Source organism: Chrysemys picta, chromosome 7, assembly GCF_011386835.1.
Source record: "Chrysemys picta bellii isolate R12L10 chromosome 7, ASM1138683v2, whole genome shotgun sequence".
NCBI classification, from domain to species: Eukaryota; Metazoa; Chordata; order Testudines; family Emydidae; genus Chrysemys; species Chrysemys picta.
The window spans coordinates 19,178,280-19,206,224 of NC_088797.1; the positions used below are offsets into that span (position 1 = coordinate 19,178,280).

A 27,945-nucleotide genomic window follows, 5' to 3' on the forward strand; every position below is an offset into this window, starting at 1 on the left:
GCCATGTTACCTCAAGGGGAGGCCCAAAGCCTCCTGGCATTCCCTAGTGCCCCGTGGAGTGCACCCATGGTGCCATCTCTTAGGAGCGTGTAGCATCTTCTCCCATCTGTGACTGGTCAGTTCTGCCAGCCAGAGTAGAGAGGAAGTGGGGCAATAGGCAGGCCTCCTCTCTGCCCCCTAGAGGTGACTTGTGCCCTAGGGCAGGGGTGAGCAAACTTTTTGGCCTGAAGGCCGCATTGGGTTTCAGAAATTGTATAGAGGGCCAGTTAGGGGAGGCTGTGCCTCCCCAAACAGCCAGGCGTGGCCCAGCCCCTGTCCCCTATCTGACCCCCCCCCCTGCTTCTCGGCCCCTGACGGCCCCCCGGGACCCCAGCCCCATCCACTCCCCCTGCTGTCTGTCCCCTGACCGCCCCTGGACCCCCGCCCCTAACTGCTCCCACTGCCCCATCCAACCCCCCCCCTTCCTGACTGCCCCCCCCCCGGGACCCCTGCCCCATCCAACCACCCCTTCGCCCTGTCCCCTGACTGCTCCCGGAACCCCCGCCCCTGACTGCCCCCACCCCATTCACACCCCTGGCCTCTGACCACCCCCTGTCCTCTATCCAACCCCCCTCCACCATCCCCTGCCCCCTTACAGCGCTGCCTGGAGCACCGGTGGCTGGCGGGCTGGCTGCACCAGGACAGGCAGCCGCGCAGCACAGAGCACCGGGTCAGGCCGGGCTCTGCAACTGTGCTACCCCGGGAGCTTGCAGCCCCAGAGCATTGCGCCGGCGGCGGAGCAAGCGAGCTGAGGCCGTGGAGGAGGGGGAACAGTAGGGGCGGGGCCAGGGGTGAGTCTCCCGGGCCAGGAGCTCAGGGGCCAGGCAGAACGGTCCCGCAGGCCGGATATGGCAGCGACATGTCCCCCATCCATGGTGGGGCTAGGGATGAGGGGCTTGGGGTTCAGGAGGGGGCTCTGGGCTGGGGCTGAGGGGTTCAGAGGATGGGAGGGGGCTCTGGGCTCAGGCAGTGGGTTGGGATGTGGGGTTGGGGTGAGGGCTCTGGCTGGGGATGCAGGCTCTGGGGTGGGGCTGGGGATGAGGGGTTGGGGCGTAGGAGGATGCTCTGAGCTACGTGGAGGCGCAGCCAGGCAGCTGGAGTGGGGACATGCTGCTGCTTCTGGGAACTGCGCAGAGCCACAGCAGGTAGGGAGCCTGCCTTAGCCCTACTGTGCCACCGACTGGACTTTTAACGGCCCAGTCAGCAGTGCTGACAGGAGCCACCAGGGTCCCTTTTTGACTGGACATTCCAGTCAAAAACCGAACACCTGGCAACCCTAATTCGAGGCACAGCTCCCAGTATGCTCCAAAGTAAATCTCTGCCTTGATACGTGGGCTTCATCTGCACTAGAACTTCTCTACACTAAGGCAGTAGGTGTCTAGTTATTTACCATCTCAGCCAACACAAATCCATATACCTCCTGCTTTTCTTTAACTGACAGTGGGTAGCGCAGATGCACACTTTGGACCCTTGGGGGCACTGGATGGGCATCCAACACTGATAATAAAAGTACCAGACATTTTATTACTTAGTGTGAAAAGGGCTTTGGCAGGGTTCTGCGCATTGGGCACAGATGACATATGTTCCTTATAAGAGGATTTAGATTTCAAAGTGTGTTGAAAAGAAATCACCCTCCCAGTCTATTAGGTTGGTTCCAGGGTGCATGCCATTCAGGGAAGCCTGCTGTGCTTCCAGCCATACTGTAGGTGGAGACTTGAGATGGGAACTTCAGTTCTCAAAACATTGATAACCGCATCAGCGTGATCAACTGTCACCGAGACTAAATTATTTTAATTTTAAACAATGTATCTGAAAATCATACACTGCCCCTTTTTTGTTGTCTCTCTGCACCAAATTTGCAAGATACCTTTGGAATTAAAACCAAGAAGAACACGGTATACTCTCTCCTCCTGCTCAGAAATGAACGCACAAATTCTTGCTGCTGTCAGCATGTGATCACAAGACAGAGAATGCCCTCCCTGACTGTGATCCGTACCAACTTTGTCCAAACTCGTTAGGAAAATTCCTTTTAACCAAAAGACCTCATTACATCGTCGGTAAAGTTTAATTTCTGTTTTAACTGTCATTTAAGTACCTTTAAATGCCTTTAAATCTATGGCGTGGAATTAGCTAATTACTATTTTTCATTAGCCCTCGGGTAACCCCAGTGATGTGAGCTGACAAGTAAAATTATAAAGGGGAGGTAGAAAAACTGGATTCTCAGTGTGACAGGGAAAAAGTTGTAAAAGATCAAGGAAGAAGGCTCAGGCTTATTAGAAATGGATTTTCTACTCTGCTCAAAATCTTATCAAGTGCTGAGTCCCGGCTTTTTACTCATTATAAGTGTTGAATTAGTTGTGTCTTATGAGCCTTACATTGAAATGAATGCCCTCTTTATAATCAAGCACTTGCCCATTAGCTGTCACAATTGCATAGATTGAAATGGAGTTTAAAAACAGTGGGACACCAATTAAGTCTTGGACAGTGGTTGGACTGGTCTAGAGATATAGCTAAAATAAACATCCTCTGCCATGGCTGGTATGAGACAATACCTTGCTGACAGGGTCAGGCAGTGTTCAGCGTATTCAATCTTCAGGACGTTTTGGGCTTTTTCTGTCACTGGGCGGCTGACCTAGAAACAAATGACGCATAAATGAAGGACGGAGTGATTTAAACCATCTATGGTCAGGACATGGTAAAACTCTTGATGCACAGGGATCTGTGAAACTCCAATAGTTGGAGTGTTAACCATCAAAGTCTAGGACTCATGATGTTCTCAGTTGCTAAGAGGCTAGTGGGGACAAGGTAGGGGGCAGCTCAGCACAATGTAACAGTGGGATGCAGGGTCAGTTGGGCTGATCCTGGTGGGATTTTTGGTCCATATTATTGCCAATTTGGGGTGTGTTCCATGTATAGATACTATGGTGATGTCTTGGATATAGAGACAGATATAGCCAGAGTTTGTGTTTGGCCCATTATAAAGATAGGGGACAAAATTTGTGTTCAGATTTAGATTTAAAAACCCCCAAACTTAGGGGGTGTTCAGGTCTGGTGTCCTGTTACCCCTGATAGATCCCCAATCTGGGCCTTCTTTCCTCTCAGCTGTGGCACCTTCTCGCAACTGTTTCCCTAGATGAACATCCTGATCTCATTCCATCTCAAGTACAGAACCCACACGCAACCCCCAGCTCTCCAGCGTGATTCCAAACTCAGCCTCCTACATGCCAGGTGGAATACAGAAAACAGAGGGAATCTCCAACTAATCATTTTAGCCTTGGTGTAGCAGGGTGGTCTGTCCCATCAGCTGAAGGGGATGGACGTGAAAGCTCCCAGAGAAGGGAATGACATGAGTGTGAATTTTTAGGAGGTGCTAAAACCCTGGTTAATATATTGTAGGGAACAATCATTGGTTGGGAACAGGGAGAGGGAAAAGGACTAGATGGGATGCCTTTTCCCTCTGTAGCTTCTGTGAAAAGTCATGATCGGTTAGTAACTTTGAGTTTGGTTTGCTTTATTCATCACCAGCCCAAATGAGGCAGTCATGCTAATCTGCAACCTTTTACATATTCTTTTATTTGTGTACTTTATATTTTCCTCTTTAATTCCTGGAATAGGCAAGGGACTCATTAGATAAAATGCCCTTTTTCCTTTCAGTCAACTGGAAAGGAGACATAAACTGGCAAAGCATTAACAAGGCAGCCAATAAGCCCCAAATAAACTTTAATGCCAGGTTGTCATCTGAACTAAGCATTACCCTCATGCCGGACACAGCCAAGGTGTTCTTCAGTCGGTATTTGCCATCCTTCTGGGGATACGTGTACAGCAGAATATCATTCATCTATGTGAAGAGAAAGACAAAAATCAATAATTTGCAATATGTCTTGCAAGCTTAACCATTATTCTTGGGTGGGAGGGATGCCCAGAGCCAGCAGCGACTTAAGAATTGCATGAATTGTTACTAAAGACAGGCGTGAGCCACGAAGTTCAGATCCAGATCCAAACTTCTACAATGCTCAAGAGTGTTTGGATTTTGGTTCAGGCACATTTCGACTGTTGTTAATTACTAAGTGCTCAGTGTAGGTGGAATGGCTCTGTGTGTTAAGGGAAAGGCTACAGATGGTCTGAATGCACCATCTCGGCACATACACATCCCGGCTAACCCCTTTCGAACCTGCGGCTCTGGAGTTCTTGCCATTGCACATACACGTTAGTACTCAGAACTTGGAGAAATTTTGGCATCCACCATCAGAGAAATCTTGAGAGACGGGGTGCAAGAGGCTCGGGTAGGGTGATCAGACAGCAAGTGTGAAAAATTGGGACGGGGAGGAGGGGTAATAGGTGCCCATATAAGGAAAAAAAACCCAAAATCAGGACTGTCCCTATAAAATTGGGACACCTGGTCTCCCTAGGCTTGGGAAAGGCAATGGAGATGCCATCCCCTAGTATTGAAAATGTTATCCTTCACACTGAGCTGTGAACAACCTTGCATTATCTCCCCAATGAAAATGCCAATGAAATGTGATTAGGGCTGGACCTTGGCATGTACAGACCCCACAGAATCAGATGGTCTTCCATTCTCTGCGTCCCTTCAGTGAAAACAGAGTGAAATGTGGGTATAAGTTGCAATGATCTTGGGGAAGGTGCCAGGAACCCTACTGTGATATTTTCCAAGGCCCTAGTGCGGTCTGACTTAACCCTACAAGCATTATCTTCAACAGACCACCATATCACTGGGTGCTTGTGCTGCATCTGATATACATCAAAGGTCTGAGAGAGCTCTTTTCCATTTATGAGAAAAATCTATCTGCTACTTAAAGTCCCATCTTCTTGCCTGTAACTTGTTTGTTTATAAAATAGCTTCATACAAAAAGGGACAAATTCATCCCTGGTGTAACTCTGCTGGGCTCAATGGATCTAGATTTGAACCCTGCTGACCCCCTTTCTGATCACGAGGATGTCATTGGCATTGGACATCACGAGAAGTTGAGTTGCCACCTGGTCATTTCCTTTTCTGGGCCCTAAATGTTTTTCTGTCCTCCTCTGCTTCCCCCAATGCCCTTGCCTGAAAAAATGGAACCTTTGGGACTCTCTGAATGTTTTCTTAGAAGGTCGTGGTTCAGCTTGCTTGCAGAGACGGAACAGTTTCTAGTGGCTAGAGAAGGGAGACTTGGGGTTAGGACTCGCAGGGTGAAATCCTGGCTACACTGAAGTCAACGGGAGCTTTGCCATTGACTTCAAAGGAGTCAGGAGTTCACCTGTGGGTTCTGTTCTTGGTGCTGCCACTGTCTGACTTTGGGCAAGTCTGTGCTTCAGTTACCCATCTTTAAAATGGGGGTGCCTACTTCCCAGTGGTTAGGCTTAATTCATTAGTATTTGTAAAGCTCTTTGAGATCCTCAGACAAAAAGTATTATTATTACATTGAAACTATAACTCTGAGAAGGAAGAGAAGTCTCAAGCTGTAGTCTCTCTATTCTGAAGTGAAGGGTTTACTCCTCTAATGGCATAACAATAGAATTTCCATAGAACTTGGTGACAAATGGCTTGTCATGGAGTTTTTATACCATTTACTTATTGCTTCATAAATTACCATCTGTGCTAACATTAATCTAATCAGCGCAGTGACACCTGCACTGTACTGATCATATTATAATTCTCAGTTTAACCAGGGCTGTGCTAGCTACAGAGAGGAATTCATCACAGCCTATTGGAAATTGGGGATCAGAGTGGTTAAGGGAGGTAAACCTATCATAAACTGTTCATTGAAAAGCAGCTGGAATAAACTATTGTTTGCTTGATCTCACTGGAGGGATGAGCTTTTTAATTGAAGTTAGTATCAGCTGGGATGGCAGCAATTGTTAAAAAAAAAAAGAAAGAAAGACGTGTTTTTTTTATCATCATCTGAAAACGACCTCCATTCTCTTCTGTTTACTTTCACCTCCACCTGGAGATTCTGCCAGAGAGTTGGGGGTGAAAGCGTCCCTTGAATTTTCAAAGGTTACTGGATTGCAGAAGAAAGCAGTCCCCTCCTTTGCCAGTTAACAGTGCCACATACTTCAGGGTCATTCCAAACCACAGAAGAGGCAGCGAATGAAGGGGACTAAATCACACAAACACAAAAATCTCATAAAAAACATAGGATCTTCCTAGCATGCACTGCTGTGCCTCATTGGCTGCAAACCCTGTTTATTTTATTTATAAAAAAATATTTTAAAAAAACAACCCAAGTGCATACTGTTGCCATGGCAGCTCTGATTAGTATCCCAAGATTTTATTAATCATTGATGATGGCTTTGTTTTGTAATTGCCCACTGGAGGTGGAGTTTGTTTTTCCTTCTGTTTTGCCATGCTGCATACAGAGGAGAAATGTGTCTCCAATCTCTTATAAGGTCCCACTAGCAATGACTCCTTGCAATGAAATTAGGATGAATATTTCATAGTTTGCCAGGAGAGGGATGCTATGTAAAAGAGGCACAGAGGCGCTGCCCTGCCTGCTGCTTTCCCTGGCTGTCTACACTAGAGAATTGAATTAGGGGTAAATGAATTGGTTGGCTAGTACTAGCCAACCACTAGCAGTCCAGTGGTCCACAGTAGCCGGGGTATTTCAGTTGTAGCATTGCCTTTTGTCCCAGATTTGTGTTCTTCTGCACCATTGCAGTTGCACTGCCCATTGGGTACCTATCCCTGCACAGCTTCTCGAAGTAGTGGCTTCTGAAAGGTAATGAAAGACCTTCTGGCAGCCTTCAGGAATCCCAGGGGAATTGTGGTAGAGGAGATCAAACTGCTCCAATCCCTTGGAAAATCCTGGCTGCTGACCCCATTTCCTAGGTCTTTTCTCGAAATGTAGGCCAGAATGAATGTGCTCAGCTCTCACTCCTTGCTTGGTTTCCAGAAACTCCAGCCACATGTTTGATTGTCCTAAGGATTTTACAGTATTTTTTCTCTATGGGCCCTATATTGCTTCCACTTACGTGAATGGTAAAACTCCTATTGACTTGATTTCTACTGAAATTTTGAAAAACAGTTGTTGGGCGTCTGAGGCAAGGAGGTGGAGGCCCTTCTGGCAGTGCCTGTGAAGAGCCAGGGACCAAGACTAGCAGCTGATGGAGTTTTTGTTATAATAGTGAGGCACCATGTAACCCAGCATAGCCAACTTCATGCAGTACCTGAGGGTGATAGTCACCAGGTGGAGCACTACTTTTGGGTCCTGACGACAACTTCATATTGGTGGAGTAAGTTGTTCTTAAGACTTGGGATGAACAGAAGTAACTATATAAACTGAAGGAGAGCTAGCCTCAATACTGCAGTGCCAGACCACAAGGACAAAAACTTCCAGAAAAAAAGAGAGTCCTGTGCAAATTGGCTGCCTTGGATAGTTACTAGTCAGTTGGGCACCAGTTTGGGATCAGGAAGTCCACAGTGAATGCAACTGTCATGGAGGTTTGCATGGCGATACATACTGTATTGTAGTGGTGTGAGATTAAGGAGAGTCAGTGCCAGAGATCACTGAAGGATTTAAATGTCTGGGGTTCTTGAACTGCACAGGAGATATTGATGGAACCAGTATTTCTATTCTGTGCCCCTCAATACATATACACACTCCATGAATACATTCCCTGCTCTAACTCTTCTCCCTCGGTTCCTTTCATCACAGTCCATTTTAAGTGTGATGTGAACCCAATAACATTAGAAAGAACAGGAGTACTTGTGGCACCTTAGAGACTAACAAATTTATTAGAGCATAAGCTTTCGTGGGCTACAGCCCACTTCTTCGGATGCATATAGAGTGGAATACAATAACATTAGAGTTCACAGTGAATTTCCAAACCTATGATGTTCAAGTGGATTCAAAATTAGGCAGAAAAAGTTCACCCACCCCTAATACTAACTACATCCAGTGCATTTATTCTCCAGAAACTTCTGCCACACATTTGATTGTCCTAAATTTGTTCTCTAAGAGCCCTATACTGCTCCCAATTAAGTCAATGATAAAACTCCTATTAACGTCAAGAGTGCAGGACTGAGCCTGAAGTTGGGATGGCATTGCACTTCTCAGAATCCTGCTAAACTCCAGCCTGGTTGTCTGGAGTGTGGAACAAAATCTCCCAGTCAATGGCAGCTTCCCCCGCCTCCCGTCCAACACAAGCAGCTTTTGTAGAGAAATTCTTGGAAGTGTGAGATAAGAGATAGTGTCTGAGTCGAAGAGTCCTGTAGTCGGGGGGGGGGGGGGGGGAGGGGGGGGGGGCGATTAGGAGCCTGCCAGCTTCAGCAGCCCATTCTGTGCTCTCTGCAAAGAGGCTCCAACATCCGTGTAAACAGAGACTGGACTCAGGAAACAGGCGCCCAGCAAAACACACCAAACATCCTGCCAGGAAACACCACATTCAACAATACCATCGACCTACACAAGACAGCCAGCTCAGTAGCCGTGCAATACACACAACAGATATTCATCAACTTATGCAGGTTTACACACCTGCATAAAATACATGCATGTACATGCCACACACATGCTTATACACACACACAGAACCGCACATTACAGACCTATGCCCCACATGTGAACACAAATACACACAACACCGAGACCTACACAAAGCGTGGTTGCAAACACATGAGGCATAGCACACATACACACATACCATTTTAACAGCATGTTCTAACCACAGCTTGAGTTTGATTTATTTCTAGGGTAAATTGGGGGATAAAATCCCTTCTCAGGCTTTTGCTCAAGCATGTGCTTTCTGGGCGAGGTTCTCCAAAGCACTCAGCTTTGGCCTAACTTGATGTCAATGGGAGCAGAATTAGGCCTCTCCTGAGCACTTCTGAAATCCAATCCTTTCTTCAGATTTTTTTTTTTTTTAGGGTCTATTCAGGCACATTTACGTATTTCATCCAAACAAAACCGAAGCAAAACCCAATCACACGTATTCCATTTTAATGCACTTTTTTGGCATAGCAATTGACACAGTAAGGACCATAAAAAATCCACAAAGGATCTGAAAATTACGTTTTGCAAAACATGTCAGGCCAAATCCTGGTCCCCCTGGAGTTTTGCCAGCGACTTCAATAAGATTAGGATTAGTGTTACCATACGTCCAGATTTTCCCGGACATGTCCGGCTTTTTGGTCCTCAAATCCCCATCCAGGAGGAATTTCCAAAAAGCCGAACATGTCAGGGAAAATAGGGAGGCATGGTAAGGGGACCCCAAGTGCGAGTGGCTGCAGCAAAACTTACAACTCCCGTGATCTGCCGATCTGCCGGGGCACAGAGGCGGCGGGCGGCATCTGAGCACGCAGCCGCCTCCTCCCTGGGCTCCAACTTTCCCAGCTCCTGCCGCTCTCCACCATGGCGGGGGCTGAAGCAACTTCCCCAGCGCAGCAGCAGCCGGAGCCTGGGGGGCAGGAGGGAGAAGGGGGAATGCGGGGTGTTCAGGGGAGGGGGCGGAGTTGGGCAGGGGTGGGGCTAAGGGGGCAGGGAAGGGGCGGAGTTGGGGCGGGACCGGGGCCCCTGTGGAGTGTCCTCTTTTTTCAGTGTTGAAATATGGTAACCCTAATTAGGATACCACCCTTAGAATATTTGTCAGGGTTTTGAATGAATGAAGATTTTAAAATCTAGGCTTTCCCCTCCTTTGGGAGAGTATTAAGTTATTTTTTCTAGTACAGTTAGAAGTCAACTCCAGAGGATTCTGGAATAGCAGGGGCTGCTGGAGGTCAGAATTGAGATGGACCCCTGAGCCAGGGCCTCAGGACTGGTATTGCAGGGTCCTGCAGGTCAGGGATGAAGTGCATTGGCAGAGCCAAGTGTAATATGGATACACGTCCAGTGCTGGTGGTTGGATGGGGTGCTGCAGGCCAGGATTACTTGCATTGGCAGAGATGTACGGTATAGATTCAGGGCTCATATAGGAGGTGTGCTATATATCAAGAATGAGATAAGTGCCAGAGCTGTGCAGCAGTTTCCTTGCTGGTTTAACAGGACAAAGGTCCAGTAAGCACACCCCCTGAGTGATTGTAGCATGACAGATTCTGCAGTATTACTGGGGAGATAATGCAAACACATTCAGAGTTTGACATGAGAGTTATTTTATTTTGCAATCATTTCCCCCTTTTTCATGGGCTACAACAGTGGTTCTCAACCTATTTAACCATTGTGGGCTGCACATGGAGCTCTCTCTGTGTTATATGGGCTGCAATCACACAGTATATATACTACCTGTATGGCCCTGAGGATGTCACATGGGCCGCAGCTATGTGCTGACTGGGCTGCAAGTGGGCCACAGGTTGAGAATCCCTGGGCTACATGTAATATCTCCATCTGCCAAGGGATTATTTCACTCCCTGCAGCTGACACTCAGCTTTGAGCAGCAGAATCTTTAGGTGAAGCGTGATGTTGTTCCTCAACTGGTAGTTGCCACCACAAAGCCCCCTAATAATAAATTTACACTTATTTCAGTGCTTCGTTCATTTTGGTAGTATTTTCTGCCTCTGTGACTTTCAAGCTGAGGATAAACTTGCAAGTATATTTTATTTGAAATGTGGCTCAGTTTACCTTGCCCCCCAAGTTTAAATTACTCTCCTATCCCTGTTTATTACTTAAACTAGATTTTCTCTCTATCTGATTCCTGCTCCTCCTTTTGGTCCTGTAGTTCAGCCGTAATAGTAATGGCCACAGATTCTGATGTCCCTATGGTGGAATTGTGACCATATGAACATCACGGCATTCTGCTCAAATTCTGTTCACAATTCCAAAATCCACCCACAGCACCAAAACAGTTGGCTATTTCTGCTAAAATAATCAGCAGTAAAAAATTAATAATATCAACATTCACACTGGCATCAGTAGGTTTCAGAGTTAACCACCATAGAGCTAGATGGGTCACTCTTAAGGTCAAATCTTGGTCCAGTTCAAATAAATGGCAATTTTGCCACAGGCTTAAAACTGGTTATGGTTTGAGCAGTAGAACTATTGTTTCAGATTGTCCAGCAAGATTCAATAAAAGAGCATTGCAGTGATATCACATCATGAAGATTTTGGCTCGACCCATTACTTCCAATACATCAAAGTTTGAGTTTTGCAGAAATCAATGAGGCCATCAAAGAAGCATATGGGCAGCATGGTGTCCCACACAAAATCAATCAAGCCTCTCATGGTGAAGCAGGCAGAGAAGATGAGCAATGAGCAAGGAAGCTTTTTCACATAACTATGAAATAATAATCAGAAGAGGAAATATGAAGAATCCATGGCAAAGTACGTGACTTTGGTATAAGTATTCTCTCATTTTCATATTTGCCCCAGTGTAAATTTCCCTGTTCAAGATTTAGAAAATCTGCAGAAAATACAGTATTCTAAGCATTTATCCCATGACTTTAAATTAAATTTTGCAACACAGTATTGTAATAACACTACTCAGTATTTCTATGGCACATTTCCTTTGAGGATCTCAAAGAACTTTTTAGTCATCAAGAAATTAAGCATCACAATCCCTTAGAAAGCAAGTAAGTATCATTATCCCTAGGGTATAGAGGGGGTAAATCAGATGCAGAAAGGCAAAATTATTTGCCTATAGTTATGGAGTGAACTAGCTGCAGAGCTGAGAATGGAACCCAGAAGTCTTGATCCCCAGATCTCTGCTCTAGCCATTAGCCAATACTGTCTAATACAAAAGAAAATCATGAATGTTAAAAAAACCACCACAACAAAAAACACATTAGAAAAGACGTTGGGGCAGCAATTCCTCTAGCCAAATGTGAAGAGAAAAGACGTTGGGGCAGCAATTCCTCTAGCCAAATGTGAAGAGATGCTATGTTTCCAGAAGAAAGAATGTGCCACAGACAACAAATATAATAACTAGATACCATACACTCATGCACAAATGGGGAACTGGGACTAGAACTCACATCCTTGAGCTCCAAAAACAAGGCTCTACTTCTTGAGCCAAAATAATTTTTTTTAAGCTCTTGCTAGTAGTGGCTTCCTTATCCTCTCTGTTGGTCAGACACTAGGGACCAAATTTTCAAAAGAGCTCAGGGGCAGATTTTCAAGTTCTCAGTTCCCCCAATTAGAGTCTGGTTTTCAGCACCCAGCCTGTCACAGGGTGATTGGCCCTTTAAGGGGAGATGGGTCCAGCTCCACCTATGACACCCTTAGCTCACCTTCCTTGGTGGAGAAAATGAGCAGTCATGGGGCAGACAGATCATGTAGCTAAGTCCGGCCTTCTGGTGTGGAGACAAGACAGAAACTTGTGGAGAAAAGGGAGACTCTAAGTAGGAAGGCCCGAGAGTCACTGCTTGGTAGAGAGCAGGGAGGGTCTCAGAGGAGCCCAGGAGGGCCTGAGGGGTGAGAGCAAAGCCCAAAGAGTAGGTTGAAGTGTGTCTGAAGTTCCTCAGAGTGAAGACAGAGCGACCCTCAGGCAGGAGGGGCTGTGCCCAGATTGGGACTGGGGGTGGAAGACTCTTGTGTGTGTGTTTTGGACTTGGATACCCTGAAAGGGGTGAACTTTTTTCTTTAATGACTTAGCTGGAAGGTCAAGTCACTGGAGCAACCAAACCAGGCTGGAAGGTTGGGAGATTCAACCTGAGGAGAAACTGAATTAATTGTTAGCCCAAAGTCAGAGCCACTTTCATTGTGCTGAGATCTTCTGAAATTCTGGTGCCAGTTGTAGGTGCTGAACCCTTCTGAAAATTACATCCTAGAAGTCAACATCTCTCACTCATTGACACATGCCAATACGTTATGTCACCAGTGCTATTTAAATTACCTGGCAGCCCCAATGTGCACAAGCTCAGCTGTAGTTCAGGGCCATATTCAGTCTCCTTAGTAGTCATGGAAACTCCTGATATGATATGAGAAAGGCAACAAACCAATGAAATATCCTTACCAAGAACAAATGCCGAGGATGCCTGTTTTTCCCAGACACTTTCATCAGTGTTCCCTCTTTCAGAAACTCCTGAGGGAGGAAACAGGGGCATCAGTATCATTATTGTGAACACCGAACACCCCTCAAAGTGAACGGAGGGCATTCAATGCTTTTGCCTTTCCTGAGGAGATTCTAACACTCCTGTCTCTGCTAGCCTGATCCTCCTCATGACAATAAGGTCTATTCATTATTCAGATCAGTCCTATCTGTCCTCGGTCAGTCAAGTGTCAGTTGCTCCTTTTTACCATTTACTTTCATACCAGTCCTATACATTTGTCAGGGACAGGGCAGTTTCTTGCTTACTTCGCTTCCCCACTATCAGCTGTGTTCATACAGAAATGACTCTGTCAAGGGTAGTGGAGTCAACATTTAACGGACTCCGAGAAAAGGACATTCAACTTTTAAATATCCCCTACAATGAGAATGAACCAACAAACACCAGGTGAGCATGGGCTGCAAGAGTATTGGAATCACAGCATATATGCACACACACATAGACATATAGTCTATCTCTCTCCTTATATTATTATTATTATTTATACAGCACCACAGATACATATGGCCCTTCTCACATCGGTCAAGACAATGGACTAGATTCTGATCTCAGTAACTCGAGAGTAGATCTAGAGTAACTCCGTTGAAGTCAATGGAATTAATATAGATTTACACTGCTGCAAATGAGATCAGAATCTGACCTAGTGTTCCCTTCCAGAATAATTTACAATTGAAGGGCCCAATCCTGCAAATATCATGCGTTAGGGATGGTAAAATCAGGCCCCAAGTTAAAACATTACCTAGCATGGTAGATGAGGGTTGCAATGGTGAGATTCTGCGGTTCCTTAGGTTAGTAGTGTGAACATTTTGAGAGTTACATAAAGTTTTTGTTTTAAGATGTTGTGATACTGAAGGGAAGTTTCATGTTTGTAGGGCTCAAGAAAGGAAGATTAAGCCGAGGGATGGGGGCAGGGGAGCTGAACTGTGCGGGCTTGAAAGTGAGGACAAGCAACTTAAATCTGGTGATGAAGACAAGTCAAGACTAGTGAAGAGATATTTAGGTACTGTGTCTGTCTGTCTGTGATACAGACACTTCTATTTCTGTATCACTTATAAATTATATATTACATGAAATATACCTCTGGGGAATGAGAAGAATAACAATAATGAAAACAAGTCATTTCCCCTCATTCCAAGCTCTTCACCCAGCCAAATACAACTGCAAAGCTCTGAGGCCGACAGTCTGTACTTGCCAGCACTTGAGAACTTTAAACATGGACATTATGGGAAAAACGATAGCGACTCTAATGAAATACACTGTACCGGTGAGCTTTGGGGACAGCTACAGTGGGAAACCGATTGCTACTCTGCTTAGAAAATAGGGGCTGCTCTGTCACTCCTAACAAGAGACACTTGGCATGTCTGTCTTAGTGCTGGCAGAGTGAAGGCCTTTTACATAAACCAGGGCTTCAACTCTTATCGGAATGGCCCAGTAAACAACACCTGTAGACATGAGGTCTGAAATCTCGCCATCCACACAGACAGAAATAAAGCTGGTGGAAAACAATGTCCTTATCAGAGGAGGTCCGACTGCAGCACTCACCCTTCCTGGCTGGAGGAGGTTGCTTTGCCCCCTGACACTGTGCTCAATGTGTACCAGCTTCTGCAAGTTTTCCTGAGGGAGAGAAAGAGAGTTTAGGAGGTGGGATGGTGATTGTTCTTTAGACAAGCAGACATACCCTCCCCTCACTCCCCACCAAGAGATAACATTGACATTAAGCAGTTTGGAGTCAAAGCAGAGACACCCAGACAAGGTTGGGCCAAATGGGATTTTAGGACCAGATTGACCTACTGGGGCCTAACAGTTTTGTGGGGCTTTATCGAGCTGCTTCCCCACCTGTGGTTGGGTTGCCATACATCTGTCTGTCCATGACACACCCACTTGCTGCTTCCTATCCCCACACAGTGCCCATTACTGATCATAGAAGATCAGGAGGTCCTATAGTCCAACCCCCTGCTCAAAGCAGGACCAACCCCAACTAAATCATCCCAGCCAGGGCTTTGTCAAGCTGGGCCTTAAAAACCTCTAAGAATGGCGAGTCCACCACTTCCCTAGGTAACCCATTCCAGTGCTTCACTACCCTCCTAGTGAAATAGTTTTTCCTAATATCCAACCTAGACCACCCCCATTGCCACTTGAGACCATTGCTCCTTGTTCTGTCATCTGCCACCACTGAGAACAGCCTAGCTCCATCCTCTTTGGAACCCCCCTTCAGGTAGCTAAAGGCTGCTATCAGATCCCTTCTCACTAGTCTCTTCTGCAGACTAAACCCTCAGCCTCTCCTCATAAGTCATGTGCCCCAACCCCCTAATCATTTTTGTTGCCCTCTGCTGGACTGTCTCCAATTTGTCCACATCCTTTCTGAAGTGGGGGGCCCAAAACTGGAGACAATACTCCAGATGTGGCCTCACCAGTGCCAAATAGAGGGGAATAATCACTTCCCTCAAACTGCTGGCAATGCTCCTACTAATGCAGCCCAATATGCCGTTAGCCTTCTTGGCAGCAAGGGCACACTGTTGACTCATGTCCAGCTTCTCGTCCACTGTAATCCCCAGGTCCTTTTCTGCAGAACTGCCGCTTAGCCAGTCGGTCCCCAACCTGTAGCAGTGCATGGGAATCTTCCTTCCTAAGTGCAGGACTCTGCACTTGTCCTCGTTGAACCTCATCAGATTTCTTTTGGCTCAATCCTCCAATTTGTCTAGGTCACTCTGGACCCTATCCCTAACCTCCAGTGTATCTACCTCTCTCCCCAGCTTAGTGTCATCTGCGAACTTGCTGAGGGTGCAATCCATCCCATCATCCAGATAATTAATGAAGATGTTGAACAAAACCAGCCCCAGGACCGACCCCCTGGGGCACTCTGCTTGATACTGGCTGCCAACTAGACATCGAGCCATTGATCACTACCCGTTGAGCCCGGCAATCTAGCCAGCTTTCTATCCACCTTATAGTCCATAGATACATAGATACATTAGGCTCTGTAGTGACATTCTTCCTCCAGGATCCAGGAAGCGAGGAGCTGGAGGCAAAGTATGCTGCTCCCCTCCCCCGTAAATACACCCCCTAAGGGCCCACACATTGCTGTCTCCTTTTACCAAATAGCTGCTCTTGCTGAGGTGACACGGGTAATTGAAAGCACTTTAGAACCATTGCTAGGATTATCTGGGGTTTTACATTCAGGATTAATAGATTTGTACCAGGGGTCTGAAAGGTTAACTAGCGAGCACAGTTCTTCCTTTCAAAAGCCTTGCAAAGATCAGGAAGCTCATTACCAAAGTCTGATACTGTTAACTGCTTACCTGGCCTGAGTGGCACAGGCACAATACATGAGTGCCGCAAGTTGTATCAGCTTAGCACCCAGCATGGTATGTAAAATGAATCTAACCAAACCAATGCTCCCACTAAAGGAACGGTATCAATCAGAAGGCACCTATTTATACTGGGGGAAGGGAAGAGGTTTTAATTATTGTCATTACTTTGACAACTTTGGTAAAGAGTCTCTATCAGCATCTCAGGTCTCCTCTCTGCTATAGGGTGACACTCCACCCTCCCCAGTCCCTTTTTATTTGGCAGACAGTATTGTTGAAACCCTGGATACCAAGGGATCTGGATGACAAGCTCAGGCGATTTAGTTAGGATTTCTTCTGATTACTATTGCAGTAGGAGACCAAAAGAAACTGCCCAGCAGCGGCAATGGGACCTCACTGGGATACATTGAGGGCAGGTATCTAAAAATTAGGACTGTGCTGCCTGTAATAAACTGTGGAGGTTTAAAGGGTAATACAGCCCTTTCTTAGCTCAGAGTAGTGAATGCTAATCAGAGCAATAGGTTCCTCTAATACTACTTTGAGCTTCTGCTTGTGCATGTGTAAAATGCCAATATTTTCTTAGCCCCACAGCACTCATGTGAGGTAATTTGTAAAATGTTTTGAAATCCTGGGATAAAAGCGGTTAGGGGAAAAGGTGCTAGTGCTTCTCAAGCTATCTGATGTGGGGGACCGGCAATTTTTTCCCCCAATGTGCCAGGGACCGGTGCCACATTATTATCCTATTCGACGCTCTTATGAGGAAACTTGCTGCGGACCAGCAGCCGATGGCTCGCGGACCGGCACCGGTCCGTGGACCACCACTTTGAGAAGCACTGCGCTAGAGTATTGTTACCATTAAAGAAAATGCTAATAAATTAATTCTTGGTGTTCCATAGAAAACATAGGCTGTAATTCAATGCTCCTGTCAGATTTGGAAGTGTAGTATGATGTGTTAGTACCAACAGGACTCTCCCTCCTATCCCAAGTCTAAATTATAGTCTAGGAATTCATCCAGATACATGTCAAGTTATTAATACTGTATTCTGAATGACTCTGAGTCTGTTCCGTAATTAGAGTCAGCTGTTAACTGCTTTGCATTGATAATTTATGAATAAGAGAAGAAGGAGCTGTGGATTTGTGTGCGCTTGTATATGAATGGGTTACGATAGCGGGAATACAGCTTCCAAGACCAGCAATTTGACTCTCATGAAATCTGCCCCTCAAGAAAACAAAGTGCATTTACAGAGGTTGGGGAAGGAGGAAATTGTGTTTAATCTCTTCCATGTCACTGCTTTAATAATATGATATTATTATTGTGATAATAACATGATAAAAATAAAGTGCAAAAGTCAATATGGAAGTTTAGAGGAAATGGTTCTGAAATAAACTCTTAATCAGCAAAAATTATACAGTCCACCACTTCTATAAAGCCCAGAGAATCTCCAAATGCTGTGCAAACTATAGCCCAGATTCTCTGCTGTGCCCTCCAGGGGAGGAAATGGGGGAGGGGTGGCATTAGAGAGCCAGTTGCACAGGCTAAAGGATCTGGGTTTCTGGGATAGTATGATGGGGTGACACATACTCCTCAGCAAACTCACAGAGAAGACAGTACCAATCATCAAATCACAACTCACCCCTTGCTGCATGCTGTCGTTGGCTCGGTCCGTAATTTCAGAGACCATGAGTAAGGCAGCTGAGGGGGTGAAGCAACACAGAAAGGCACAAAGCACATGAGAGGTTAGAAAAAGCAACCTATATCCCACCTTTTTATAAATACATCTTTTAAAGAAATGCATTGGCTAAGCTGCATTGGCACCTTCAGGGGCAAGCTGCCCTTAATAACTAGGATCCCAAACAGTCCTCCTTGCTTTCCACATCAGGTCCCCTCTTTCCTTCCCTTTGTCTCCCTCTTGCTATAATACCGTGAGTCAAGCTTGCCCCAAACAAGAACGCTCATGGGACCATCTTTAGTTGCTTAGGAATTTCACCAAATCATCTTGTGACATATCTTCCAGTAGCAGTTTTTTGTAAGCATGACAGTTTATCTTTAGCTTATGACTAGTGCTTTAAAGGTGGGCCACGTTCTGCTTTCATTTATATATAGGGTCAATCAGGAGTAACCCAATTCATTTCAACTGAGTTACTCCAGGTTCACATTGGATGTGCCGAGAACAGTATTTGCTTGATTAATATAACATTAGCCTTGATCCCCCTGTGACCTCATACTGACTTCAATGGGAGTAACCCACGACGATTATTCCAAGGCAACTAAAAGGCCCTATCCTGATAGGTGCTGAGCACCTCATTAGTTCTTTATTTTGAACAAGCTGATTTTGATATGTTGTCTCTCAAGTGTATGTGGGCTGGTCAGAGCTCAAGGAACAAGTATAGACCAAGCCTTCTTGCTGATTCCAGATCTCTGCAGCATCAGCACCAGTGTAAAACAATGGTGAGCTGCAAGTTCATTCTGGGTAATGGCATGCAAATAAACACATCAGGCCATCCCACTTTGCTTCAGAAGTATCATACCCAGCATGGGTATGCCAAGACTGGATTAGGATTTAGCTGGTGGCTGAGCTCTGGGAATGAACCAAAAAGTTTGAGCTATGCTTGTGAGTGCACTCAGTTCTCTTTCTGTAGGCTCTGCATGCCGGAGCTATAGGAATTCCCCAAATCTTAACCTCCAGATCTTTACTGCATGTGCTTGTGAAATAGCAAGGGACTGTCAGAGACTTTGCTCTGCTCTGTTTTAGAGCTGGATATGAACCAATCCTTCATCAACCTTAAATTTTGGGAAGGTGGAGGTAGTTTCCAGAATCCCCAAATCCAGATCTGGATAAAAATTTTCTGGCTAGCCCAATGTGCTGAGCCCAAACAATTCAGAACTTCATGAGGTTTTGAAATCTGGGATTGGATCCCAGTTCTGTGGCTCATACTTGCCTTTATTTATTCACAGGCTGAGAAGGCAAGGTAGGAGACAGACAACAGCAGTCTGACTTCCCTCTTACTTGCCCTGCACATGACCTCAAACCTACTTTAAAAGGTTGCCTCCTCCTTCTTCCTCACAGTATTAGGAGGTGGGTCAAGTTTCCAAGTTAATGTGACCATAGGCCTCTGATGCTGAGCAAAAACAACCGACTGGCAGCTGAACTTGTGTTTGAACTTCCATTTCAGTGAGAAGATCCTGCCTCAGGCCATTCCACATGAAATACGGAAATGGGACAGAATGCAGCTTTACATTGTGCCTTTCACACGCATTGTGCCTGAGTCTGATCTTACTTACACCATTTATACACTGCTCTAACCTCCATTCACTCCAGTGGAGTTACTCCGGATTTACACTTGTGTAAGAGAACAGTCAGACCCATGCAACCTGAGATCACTCTATACTAATGAACACAGCATCTCTCTGGCCAATATTTTCTCCTATTAGAAAAATCAGACCGCTTAATTTTTTATCCAGAAGTTTCAGATTTTTTTTTTTTAGCAGATTTGGTCATTCTGAATGTATGACTAGTCAGACACAGCCTGCTCTGATACCATTGGGAGTTGAGGGTCATGCCATAAGTTGTTGTATTAATAATTAATATACTTGGCCCTGTACAAACCCAAAAATGCACGGTCTCTGCTCAAAGAGTTTATACTGGAGAGGCAATCTCCCCTAAATTAACAGTGAGACCTCAGATCAGACCTATGCCATTGCAGTCTGGGCTTCATTCACACATTCCTGGGACAGATCGCACTGCTAGTTATTTATAATACTAAATAAAAGTTTCTCTTCTACCATTTGAAATTACCTTGTGTGTCTTCATACTCTGCAGAATCAGGACAAAGGTTATTCAAGTAATCTGTAGGAAACAATCAGATATAGAACATCCAGTAAATTCCCACATAATTAAAGAGTTTGGATTGACTAGTTGAAACACACAACCGTAATAACGCATAACCCTTTACTCTTTTAAAAATCACCTATATGGGAAACAAAGGGAGGTCTGGATAGATTTAATTTCCTTCCAAAATTAAACTTGGCTTTTTTTTAAAAAACGAGTTTTGTTTTGATATTTTGGGCTCATTCAAATCTGAGATTCAAAGCAAAGAATGTCAGGTGTAAAACCTCACTAACTGGAACTAACTAAAATGTTTCCCTGTTTCTCAGACAAGAGAAGCTGCTGAGTGTGACACAGTTTGATTAATAAATGGTCTCCGATGAACATTTTCTATTTTCCCATTTGAATGCATGGTACTAGATATAATTACTGATTTCCTATATTAATAGGAAAATGGACATAGTAGTATAATTCAATATTTCTCAATGTTCCAGTGTTTTGGACATAGAGAATTTCAGTAATGATCACAGGAGCTAAATCTTGCAAACCTTTACTCACTCAAACAGTTCCATTGGCTTCAGGAGCACTACTCGTGTGAGTCAGGGTATTTTTCTCTCTCTCTCTAGTTCCTTATGTGACCCTCATCACTGTAGTATCTGGGTGCTTTTATTTATTAAATCCCAATCCTGAAACTATTTACTCTTTTAAATTAGCTCTTTGATTAATGCAAGCCCCCAAATTTCACATTTGAGAATCAGGTCTATACCCCAAAGTGCAACATGGATCATGGAAACCCCCCCGCACCCCTCGTCCTCAGTCTCCCCCTCTCATGTGAGTTCACTTCTTCCAGGTCCTCCCACACCTCTTAACTGTACTGGTCTCTCAATCTGGATTCTGGAAGGTTAAGAGGAGTCTGCTATTGTGCCTTTCAATGCCTAGTCTGGCAGGGAGGTAATGTGCTGTGTTGGCATGCTGTATTTAGGTTTCCCTTTCCCAGCTGCATTCTCTGTACTTGGCTAGAGACATTTAACTAATGTGGGCAACTCCTTTTGGCTGTAGCACAGTAATTGGCAACCAGTGTTGAGATTAAATACCTTTCCTTATCTGGGTAGAAACAGCTAGTTGTGAACATAAGAGCCGGTGTATTTTATTTTTCACACTGTGCAGAGAAATTGAATGACTGTACCTTAACAAACCCTGCCTGTCCTATCATCTGAAGGCATCTGGTAGCATCCATGGACTTCTCTAAACCTAGATGAACTGTTGCAGCCACCTATAGTTTAGAATGTCTTGCAATGCCTATATAATACCTTGTATCTGCATGCAACAGCCATCCTAGGTGATTTACAAGCATTGGTTATACCAGTTGGCTGCAATGCCCAGAACAAAGACTATCTCATGTCTGGGTGTACCAGTACTATTTCCAATCGATATCTACAATACTATCTACAATAGTTTGAATGGGAATCCACAAGCATTGCAGCTGTTCTGCTTCTCCTAACTTTGTCTGACAATGAAGTTCCTCGTGTTTGGTAACCGCCCTAAAACTCTCAGCAATAGTGCTGGCTCCCATAGGATTAAGTGCACCTGAAGTCCCAGAATATACTGTGGTGGTAAGGGGCACTGTGTGTGTGGACATGCCAAATCCATTCTATCAGAACAGTGTTGCTGTATGGAGCACGTAACCTCTATAAGGACAAAGCAAGACAGCTAAATGTCACATGCAACTGCTGTTTCTTGAAAGGCTCCATCACCTAGTGTAGATATACCCAGAGAGGGAAGCAAGTCAGTCTAAAATATCCTCCTACTGGTATGTAGTGCTCACTTGAGTCACTGTTACTAAAAAAGCAGAAACAGCTGTGAAAAATGAGTTGCATCCTTGATCAATGTGTTTGGAGCAAGATGAAACTGCTGCTAATCTGTGCTGTGAATAACATTTCAGACAATCCCTTTGTTCTGCTGCATTTATAGGAGTCCCCTCTAATATGCTCTTCCTTTTATCAGCTGTTGAGTATGGGAGGGGTTTACTGCTTCCTTCTCACTGTCCCACACTTAGGTTATCTCCCATCTTTCCCCACCCACACACATACATACACCCAATATGGTTCTTTATCTTTACATCTAATGATCTCTGGTTTCCTGTGATTCCATCTGATGTACTGACCTGCCACCACATCTGCTGTGCTGTGCTGTTAGATTTCACCACTTCCCGCCCCAACCAATTCACTGCTGTTCCCTTGTAGGGAGCCTCAATATCCTAAACCTGTGCACTGAGTGTTCATGACATGATACTGGGTCCTCTCCCTGTTGGAACGGCTGCTCCTCCCACAAACTGCAGCTTTGGCTGGAGTGGATTAGCAGTGGGCAGGATGAGAAGGAGCAGCCCCGAGAAGCCAGAACCTCAGGGGACATTCCTGAGGAGAAAAAGAGCATTCTACAGAGTGTGACACATGTCCAGGATAGGGGGGAGCATGGAGAGAGATTTTGTGGTGTGGCAAAGTTGAGACGGGAGTTTTTCCAGAGTTCAGAGGTGTTGGCTCCAGGATTTTGGTTCAGGATCATCTCTAGCTTTAAGTGACCCATGTATGGGCTAACCTCTGAATGGCATCATAAGTAAAATCAAACATATGTGCTGACAACAAGTGCCTGGGCACTCTTCCTTCCCTACCCGTGGATACCAATATGGGTAAGTCCAGGAAAATGAGGCTTACAAGAGTCTGACTTTGCACACTCCAATCCTATAGTTATACTTCAGCATGATCTCACTAAACAGGGGTCTTTCTCCCTTCACTATGCCCATAGCTGTCATTAACCCCCAGTGGCCTGTCCAGTGTGCAATTCAATCATTCGCCAGAGCTAGATCACACATTTGTAGCTCAGGCCTATCTCTATTAATACATGATAATTTCTCTATTCTATATTAAACAGATCGTTGCTCCCTGGGGATTCCAGCCCGTGGTTCTGACCGCATTCTGTCCTCCCCAACCCTGGCCTGCCATCTACATCTGGCCCTGGCACGGTGCAGGAAAGACGGGGCTCTGTTATAGCAAGTTTAGAAGTGCTTTCATCTTGCTGACCTGTGAGTAGCACGCGGTACTGGAATATGCGCTGCACCACTTTCAAAAACTGGTGTTTCACATTCAGGGGGCTGCCACCAGGATCCTGCTGTCCTCAAGAGAAGGGGAAAAACACAACAGTCAGTGCTCTGTAGTCTGAGTCCTGGATTATGACCTCACATGCCTAATGCACCTCCTGGAGAATCTGCCACGGTGACTACATACACCAGTGCTACTGAGCTGTTTCCCATTTATTCACCTAGCTGCATATATTAGATCTGAATCTTCATCTCTATAAAGAACCAATAGCACCATTCATATGCAGTATCACAAAATAGTTCAGGCCGAGGTGGAGGAAATAAGAAAAAGAGAGGCAGAGAACCAATCAGAAGCTAAGGTCAGAAGAAGAGATTTTAGAATGATATCCAAGGAGCCAAAGCAATCAAATCAGCATGCAGCTTGCTGGCTTCCCATAGGCCTTTTTGCCATTTTTCAGATTTTATGTCCATTGGGTTTCACTTTAAGAATCAGGCTTGTGTGGGCCAAATACAGCAAAATACCCCAATGAGACTAAATTAGGGAAGCAGAACCTCCAAACACCTTGCCAAGGTCCTCCAACAAAAAACAAAACAAAACAAAACCCAACAATCCCTCAGTTGGTTTGATTTCCATGTCCAACTCCCCAAACTAGCTGAGTTGCATATGGCTTCAGCTTTCGTTGTTCAATATTTGCACAGCTCTAGCAGTGACTTGGAAAGAGAGGAAGGGGGACAATGTTAATAGTGATAGGAATATGATCTAATCAAAGAAGGCAGACAGAAGAAGGTCCAGTTTCAGACCGCAATGATGCTTTGTTATTGCTATATTTAGCTGCTAGCGATGAGCACTCTGGAAATACGGTAGTGTAGATGGAGAGATAGATATGACACTTTAATGTCTTTGTCGTCACAGGGTGACACTGGCCCTTTAAGAGGCCAGTGCACCTGACCCCCCCAGATAGGCTTAAAAGAGGGCAGCTGGGCTCTAGAGGGAGGAGGTCCCTGAAGGAAAATAGGAAAGGGCAGGTGAGAACTCCCTGAGCACAGAGGATAGACAGAAGGAGCAGTAGAGAGTTGCTTAGGGAAACCTACAGCAATCAGAAATCTCCACAGGCCCTCACTGGAAAGAGGAAGGAATTGCCAGGTAGCCAGGAGCGCCGCCAGCTTTTTTGCTGTCCTAGGCGGCGGAAGGTCCCGCCTCCGAAATGCCGCCCCCGACAAAGGCGGTGGAAGGTCCCACCCCCGAAATACCGCCGACGACAGGGGTGGCCGAAGATCCGGTCACCGCGGTCACCACCCCCCAAATGTTAGCGCCCTAGGTGACTGTCTAGGTCACCTAATGGGTTGCACCGGCCCTGCAGGTAGCTAGCAGAGAGAGTTGCCTGCTGGCCTTCCTGAGCCAGAGAGCTCTGGCCAGAGAAGGCTGGAGGGGACTGAAGGCAGAGAGCAGCAGAGGGAGATGCCTGCTAGCTGTGCGAGCCAGAGAGCTGAATCTGGAGGATCAGAGAGGGCTGGAGGCTGGGGTGAGGGCTCTTACTTTGTGGTGAGAGATGCTGAAGCTGCAGAGAGCCTGAGCATGGTGAGAAATGCCAGGGCTGTATGTTGGTGGATTGTTGGGGACCTGGCTTGTTATAGCTTATATGCATGGGGCTTTCTTTTGTAATAAATTAACCCAGCAAGAGCTATTTATACTCAGAAAGACAGCTTGGACTATTTCTGGGACCATTCAAGAGGAAACTGAGGCTGGCACACTGGTTGTGCTGCTGCCTGATGCCAGAGGGTGCTGCAGATGGTGGGCACTTTCTGACAGTCTTATATATTCAAAATGCTGTGTAAACAGTAACTTATCAAACCCTCACAACACCTCTCTGAAGGAGGTAATTATTAGCCTCTTCAGAAACTGAAATGCAATCAGGTTAATACATGACTTGTCCAAGGTTACACGCTGACCCAGTGGGAAAGACAGGATGAGAACTCTTGTGTTCTTGGCACCTAGTGCTGTGTTCAGTCCACTAGCTCTGCTCACCATCCCGTGCTATAGCAAATTAGATGAATGGACCTGTACAGATGTGGGATCAACCCTTCCTTCCCTTAACTGTGGGGAGACAAGGGAAAGGATCAGCACATTGCCTTCTGGGTGGCCAATCCTATCAACCTTTAAGATATGATTTTTGTCTGCAATTAAGAATCATTCCATCTATCAGCAAAAGGGGAGCATGTTGTTCACTGAAATTATGGCAGCTGTGAAAATAACCAGTGGCTAATTACACCAAGACCGTGAATGAGATGGACAAATACAGACTGATTTAGCTGAGGAGTATATAAATTGAGCAATAAATGTCACAGATTCACAGATTCTAAGGCTAGAAGGGACCACTGTGATCATCTAGTCTGCCTTCCTATATAACACAGGCCCTAGACCTTTCCCAAAAGAATTCCTAGAGCAGATCTTTTTGGAAAACTATCCAATCTTGATTTTAAAATGGTCCGTGATGGAAAAACCTCCACGACCCTTGGTAAATTGTTCCAACTGCTAATTACACTCATTGTCAAAAATTTTCACCTTATTTCCAGTCTGAATTAGTCTAACACCTACTTCCAGCCATTGAATCACATTGTACCTTTCTTTGTTAGATTGAAGAGCCCATTATTAAATATTTGTTCCCCATGTAGATACTTACAGACTGTAATCAAGTCATCCCTTAACCTTCTCTTTGTTAACCTAAACAGATTGAGCTCTTTGAGTCTATCACTATAAAATATGTTTTCTAATCCTTTAGTCATTCTTGTGGTTCTTCTCTGAACCCTCTCCAATTTATCAACATGCTGCTTGAATTGTGGGCACCTGTACAAAGGACAAAGTATTCCAGCAGCAGTTGCACCAGTGCCAAATAGAGGTAAAATAACCTCTGTGCTCCAACTTGAGATTCCCCTGTTTATGCTTCCTAGGATTGCATTAGCTCTTTTGGCCACTGGGAGCTCAGATTAAGCCAATTACTCACCAGGCCCCCAAATCTTTCTCAGAGTCACTGCTTCCCAGGCTAGAGTCCCCCATTCTGTAAATATGGTCTGCATTCTTTGTTTTTAGTTGAATACGTTTACATTTAGTTGTATCAAAACACACATTGTTTGCTTATGCCCAGTTTATCCTCTGAATCTGTGACCTGTCCTCTTCATTATTTACTACGCTCCTAATTTTTGAGTCATCTGCAAACTTTATCAGTGAGGATTTTATGTTTCCTTCCAGGTCATTGATAAAATGTTAAAAAGCTTAGGACCAAGAACCGATCTCTGAGGGACCCCACTGGAAACACACCCGCTAGATGATGATTCCCCTTTTATAGTTACATTTTGAGACCAATCAGTTAGCCAGCTTTTAATCCACTTAATGTGTGCCATGCTTATTTTATATTGTTCTAGTTATTTTAATCAAAATGTTGCGGGCTACCAAATCAAATGCTTTACAGAAGTCTATTACGTCAACACTATTACCTTTATCCACCAAACTGGTAATCTCATCAAAGATAACAAGTTACTTTGACAGGATCTATTTTCTATAAATCCATGTTGATTTGCATTAATTACATTATCCTCCTTTAATTCTTTATTAATTGAGTTACATATCAGCTGCTCCATCATCTTGCTTGAGATCTATGTCAGACTGGCAGGCTCATAATTACCCAGGTTATTCTATTTGCCCTTTTTAAAAATTGGCACAACATTAACTTTTTCACAGTCTTCTGGAACTTCCCCAGTGCTCCAAGACTTTTATTGAAAATCAGCATTAATGGCCCAGCAATCTTTCAACCAAGGAAACCTAGTCAAGTTCACTGATGTATCTAGGCCAACTCTACAGGTTCATACGGATCATCTGGCATTGAGGGACTGTTTAATGGCTTGGGATAAGTTAGGCTGCCTTGGTTCTGGTTAGAACTACAGAAATAAGATCACCCTGTCCCTGCCATGTAATTTTACTCTTAAACTCCACCACAGAGGTGCAAATATTTCTGCACCTATTTTGCAATTGCCACCCCAATCCTGTTTTTTGAAAAATTGGTCCTTTAGCACCTAACGCAGTGAAAACTACAAACAGCTGTGCCAGCTTAAAAATCAGGGGGGAAACCCCCCTCACTTTTCTTCCTTTCTTTTTTAAATGCACAATTGATTTTATGATTATTTATTCCTCTCTTTACACAGTTGTGAGTGAACAGAAGCCCCAGGATAGCAAAAGCACAGTACGCTCCTGAGCTTGGATTTATGACTCAAATCAAAATCCTATTAACTCTGATCGTAGCTGAACTTCAAACCAACGCCCTGATGAAAAGCATTAACACCAGAGCCCTTATCCTTTCTTGTGTACCAGGGGCCAAGGTGCACCTCTATGATTGCTCTGCCTCTGCCTCCAAGGGCAGTGAGTGGATGGCAAAGGGGACAGTCAGAATCATTTGGAAAACTCCAAAGGCAGATTGAGAAGAAAACAATTGAACTGATTAATGCCTTAGACCAGAGGTTCTCAAACTGTGGTCCGTGAGCACCACTCAGGTGGTCCGTGAGCACCACTCAGGTGGTCGGCGGATAGTTCCCTCTAAGGTGCGCGCCTGGGTGGCCACACACAAGAGAATGAAGGGCCATCCACCTAATTAGTGGAGCTGTGCAGGCGTAGCTCCCCTAATTAGGTGCCTGGACCCTGGAGAAGATGCAGAT

The 27,945-nt window shown here is 45.1% G+C and overlaps 1 protein-coding gene and 1 long non-coding RNA gene across 16 annotated transcripts in view; one reads left to right on the forward strand and one right to left on the reverse strand.

The window, feature by feature from the left end:
- Positions 1-27,945, reverse strand: part of FGD5 (FYVE, RhoGEF and PH domain containing 5) — a 150,223-nt gene that overhangs the window by 19,284 nt on the left and 102,994 nt on the right. For 10 of the 15 annotated variants that reach the window (XR_010589035.1, XM_005288437.4, XM_042849860.2 and 7 more), the window contains 7 exons: positions 23,225-23,312; positions 20,118-20,168; positions 17,955-18,013; positions 14,555-14,626; positions 12,919-12,987; positions 3,794-3,877; positions 2,592-2,671 (listed from right to left, as the gene is read on the reverse strand). Coding sequence is in view for 14 of the 15 variants with exons in the window: in XM_005288437.4 (XP_005288494.1) it covers positions 2,592-2,671; positions 3,794-3,877; positions 12,919-12,987; positions 14,555-14,626; positions 17,955-18,013; positions 20,118-20,168; positions 23,225-23,312 (503 nt within the window). In the remaining variant the exon portion in view is untranslated. The remainder of the gene's footprint in view (positions 1-2,591; positions 2,672-3,793; positions 3,878-12,918; positions 12,988-14,554; positions 14,627-17,954; positions 18,014-20,117; positions 20,169-23,224; positions 23,313-27,945) is intronic. The other 5 variants (XM_065550886.1, XM_065550881.1, XM_065550885.1 and 2 more) reach the window with 2 other exon arrangements.
- The window catches only part of LOC103306084 (uncharacterized), a 47,245-nt gene that overhangs the window by 4,544 nt on the left and 14,756 nt on the right, over positions 1-27,945 (forward strand). Inside the window, exon 3 of the long non-coding RNA XR_010589036.1 lies at positions 23,076-23,226. This is a non-coding gene — a long non-coding RNA (uncharacterized LOC103306084). The remainder of the gene's footprint in view (positions 1-23,075; positions 23,227-27,945) is intronic.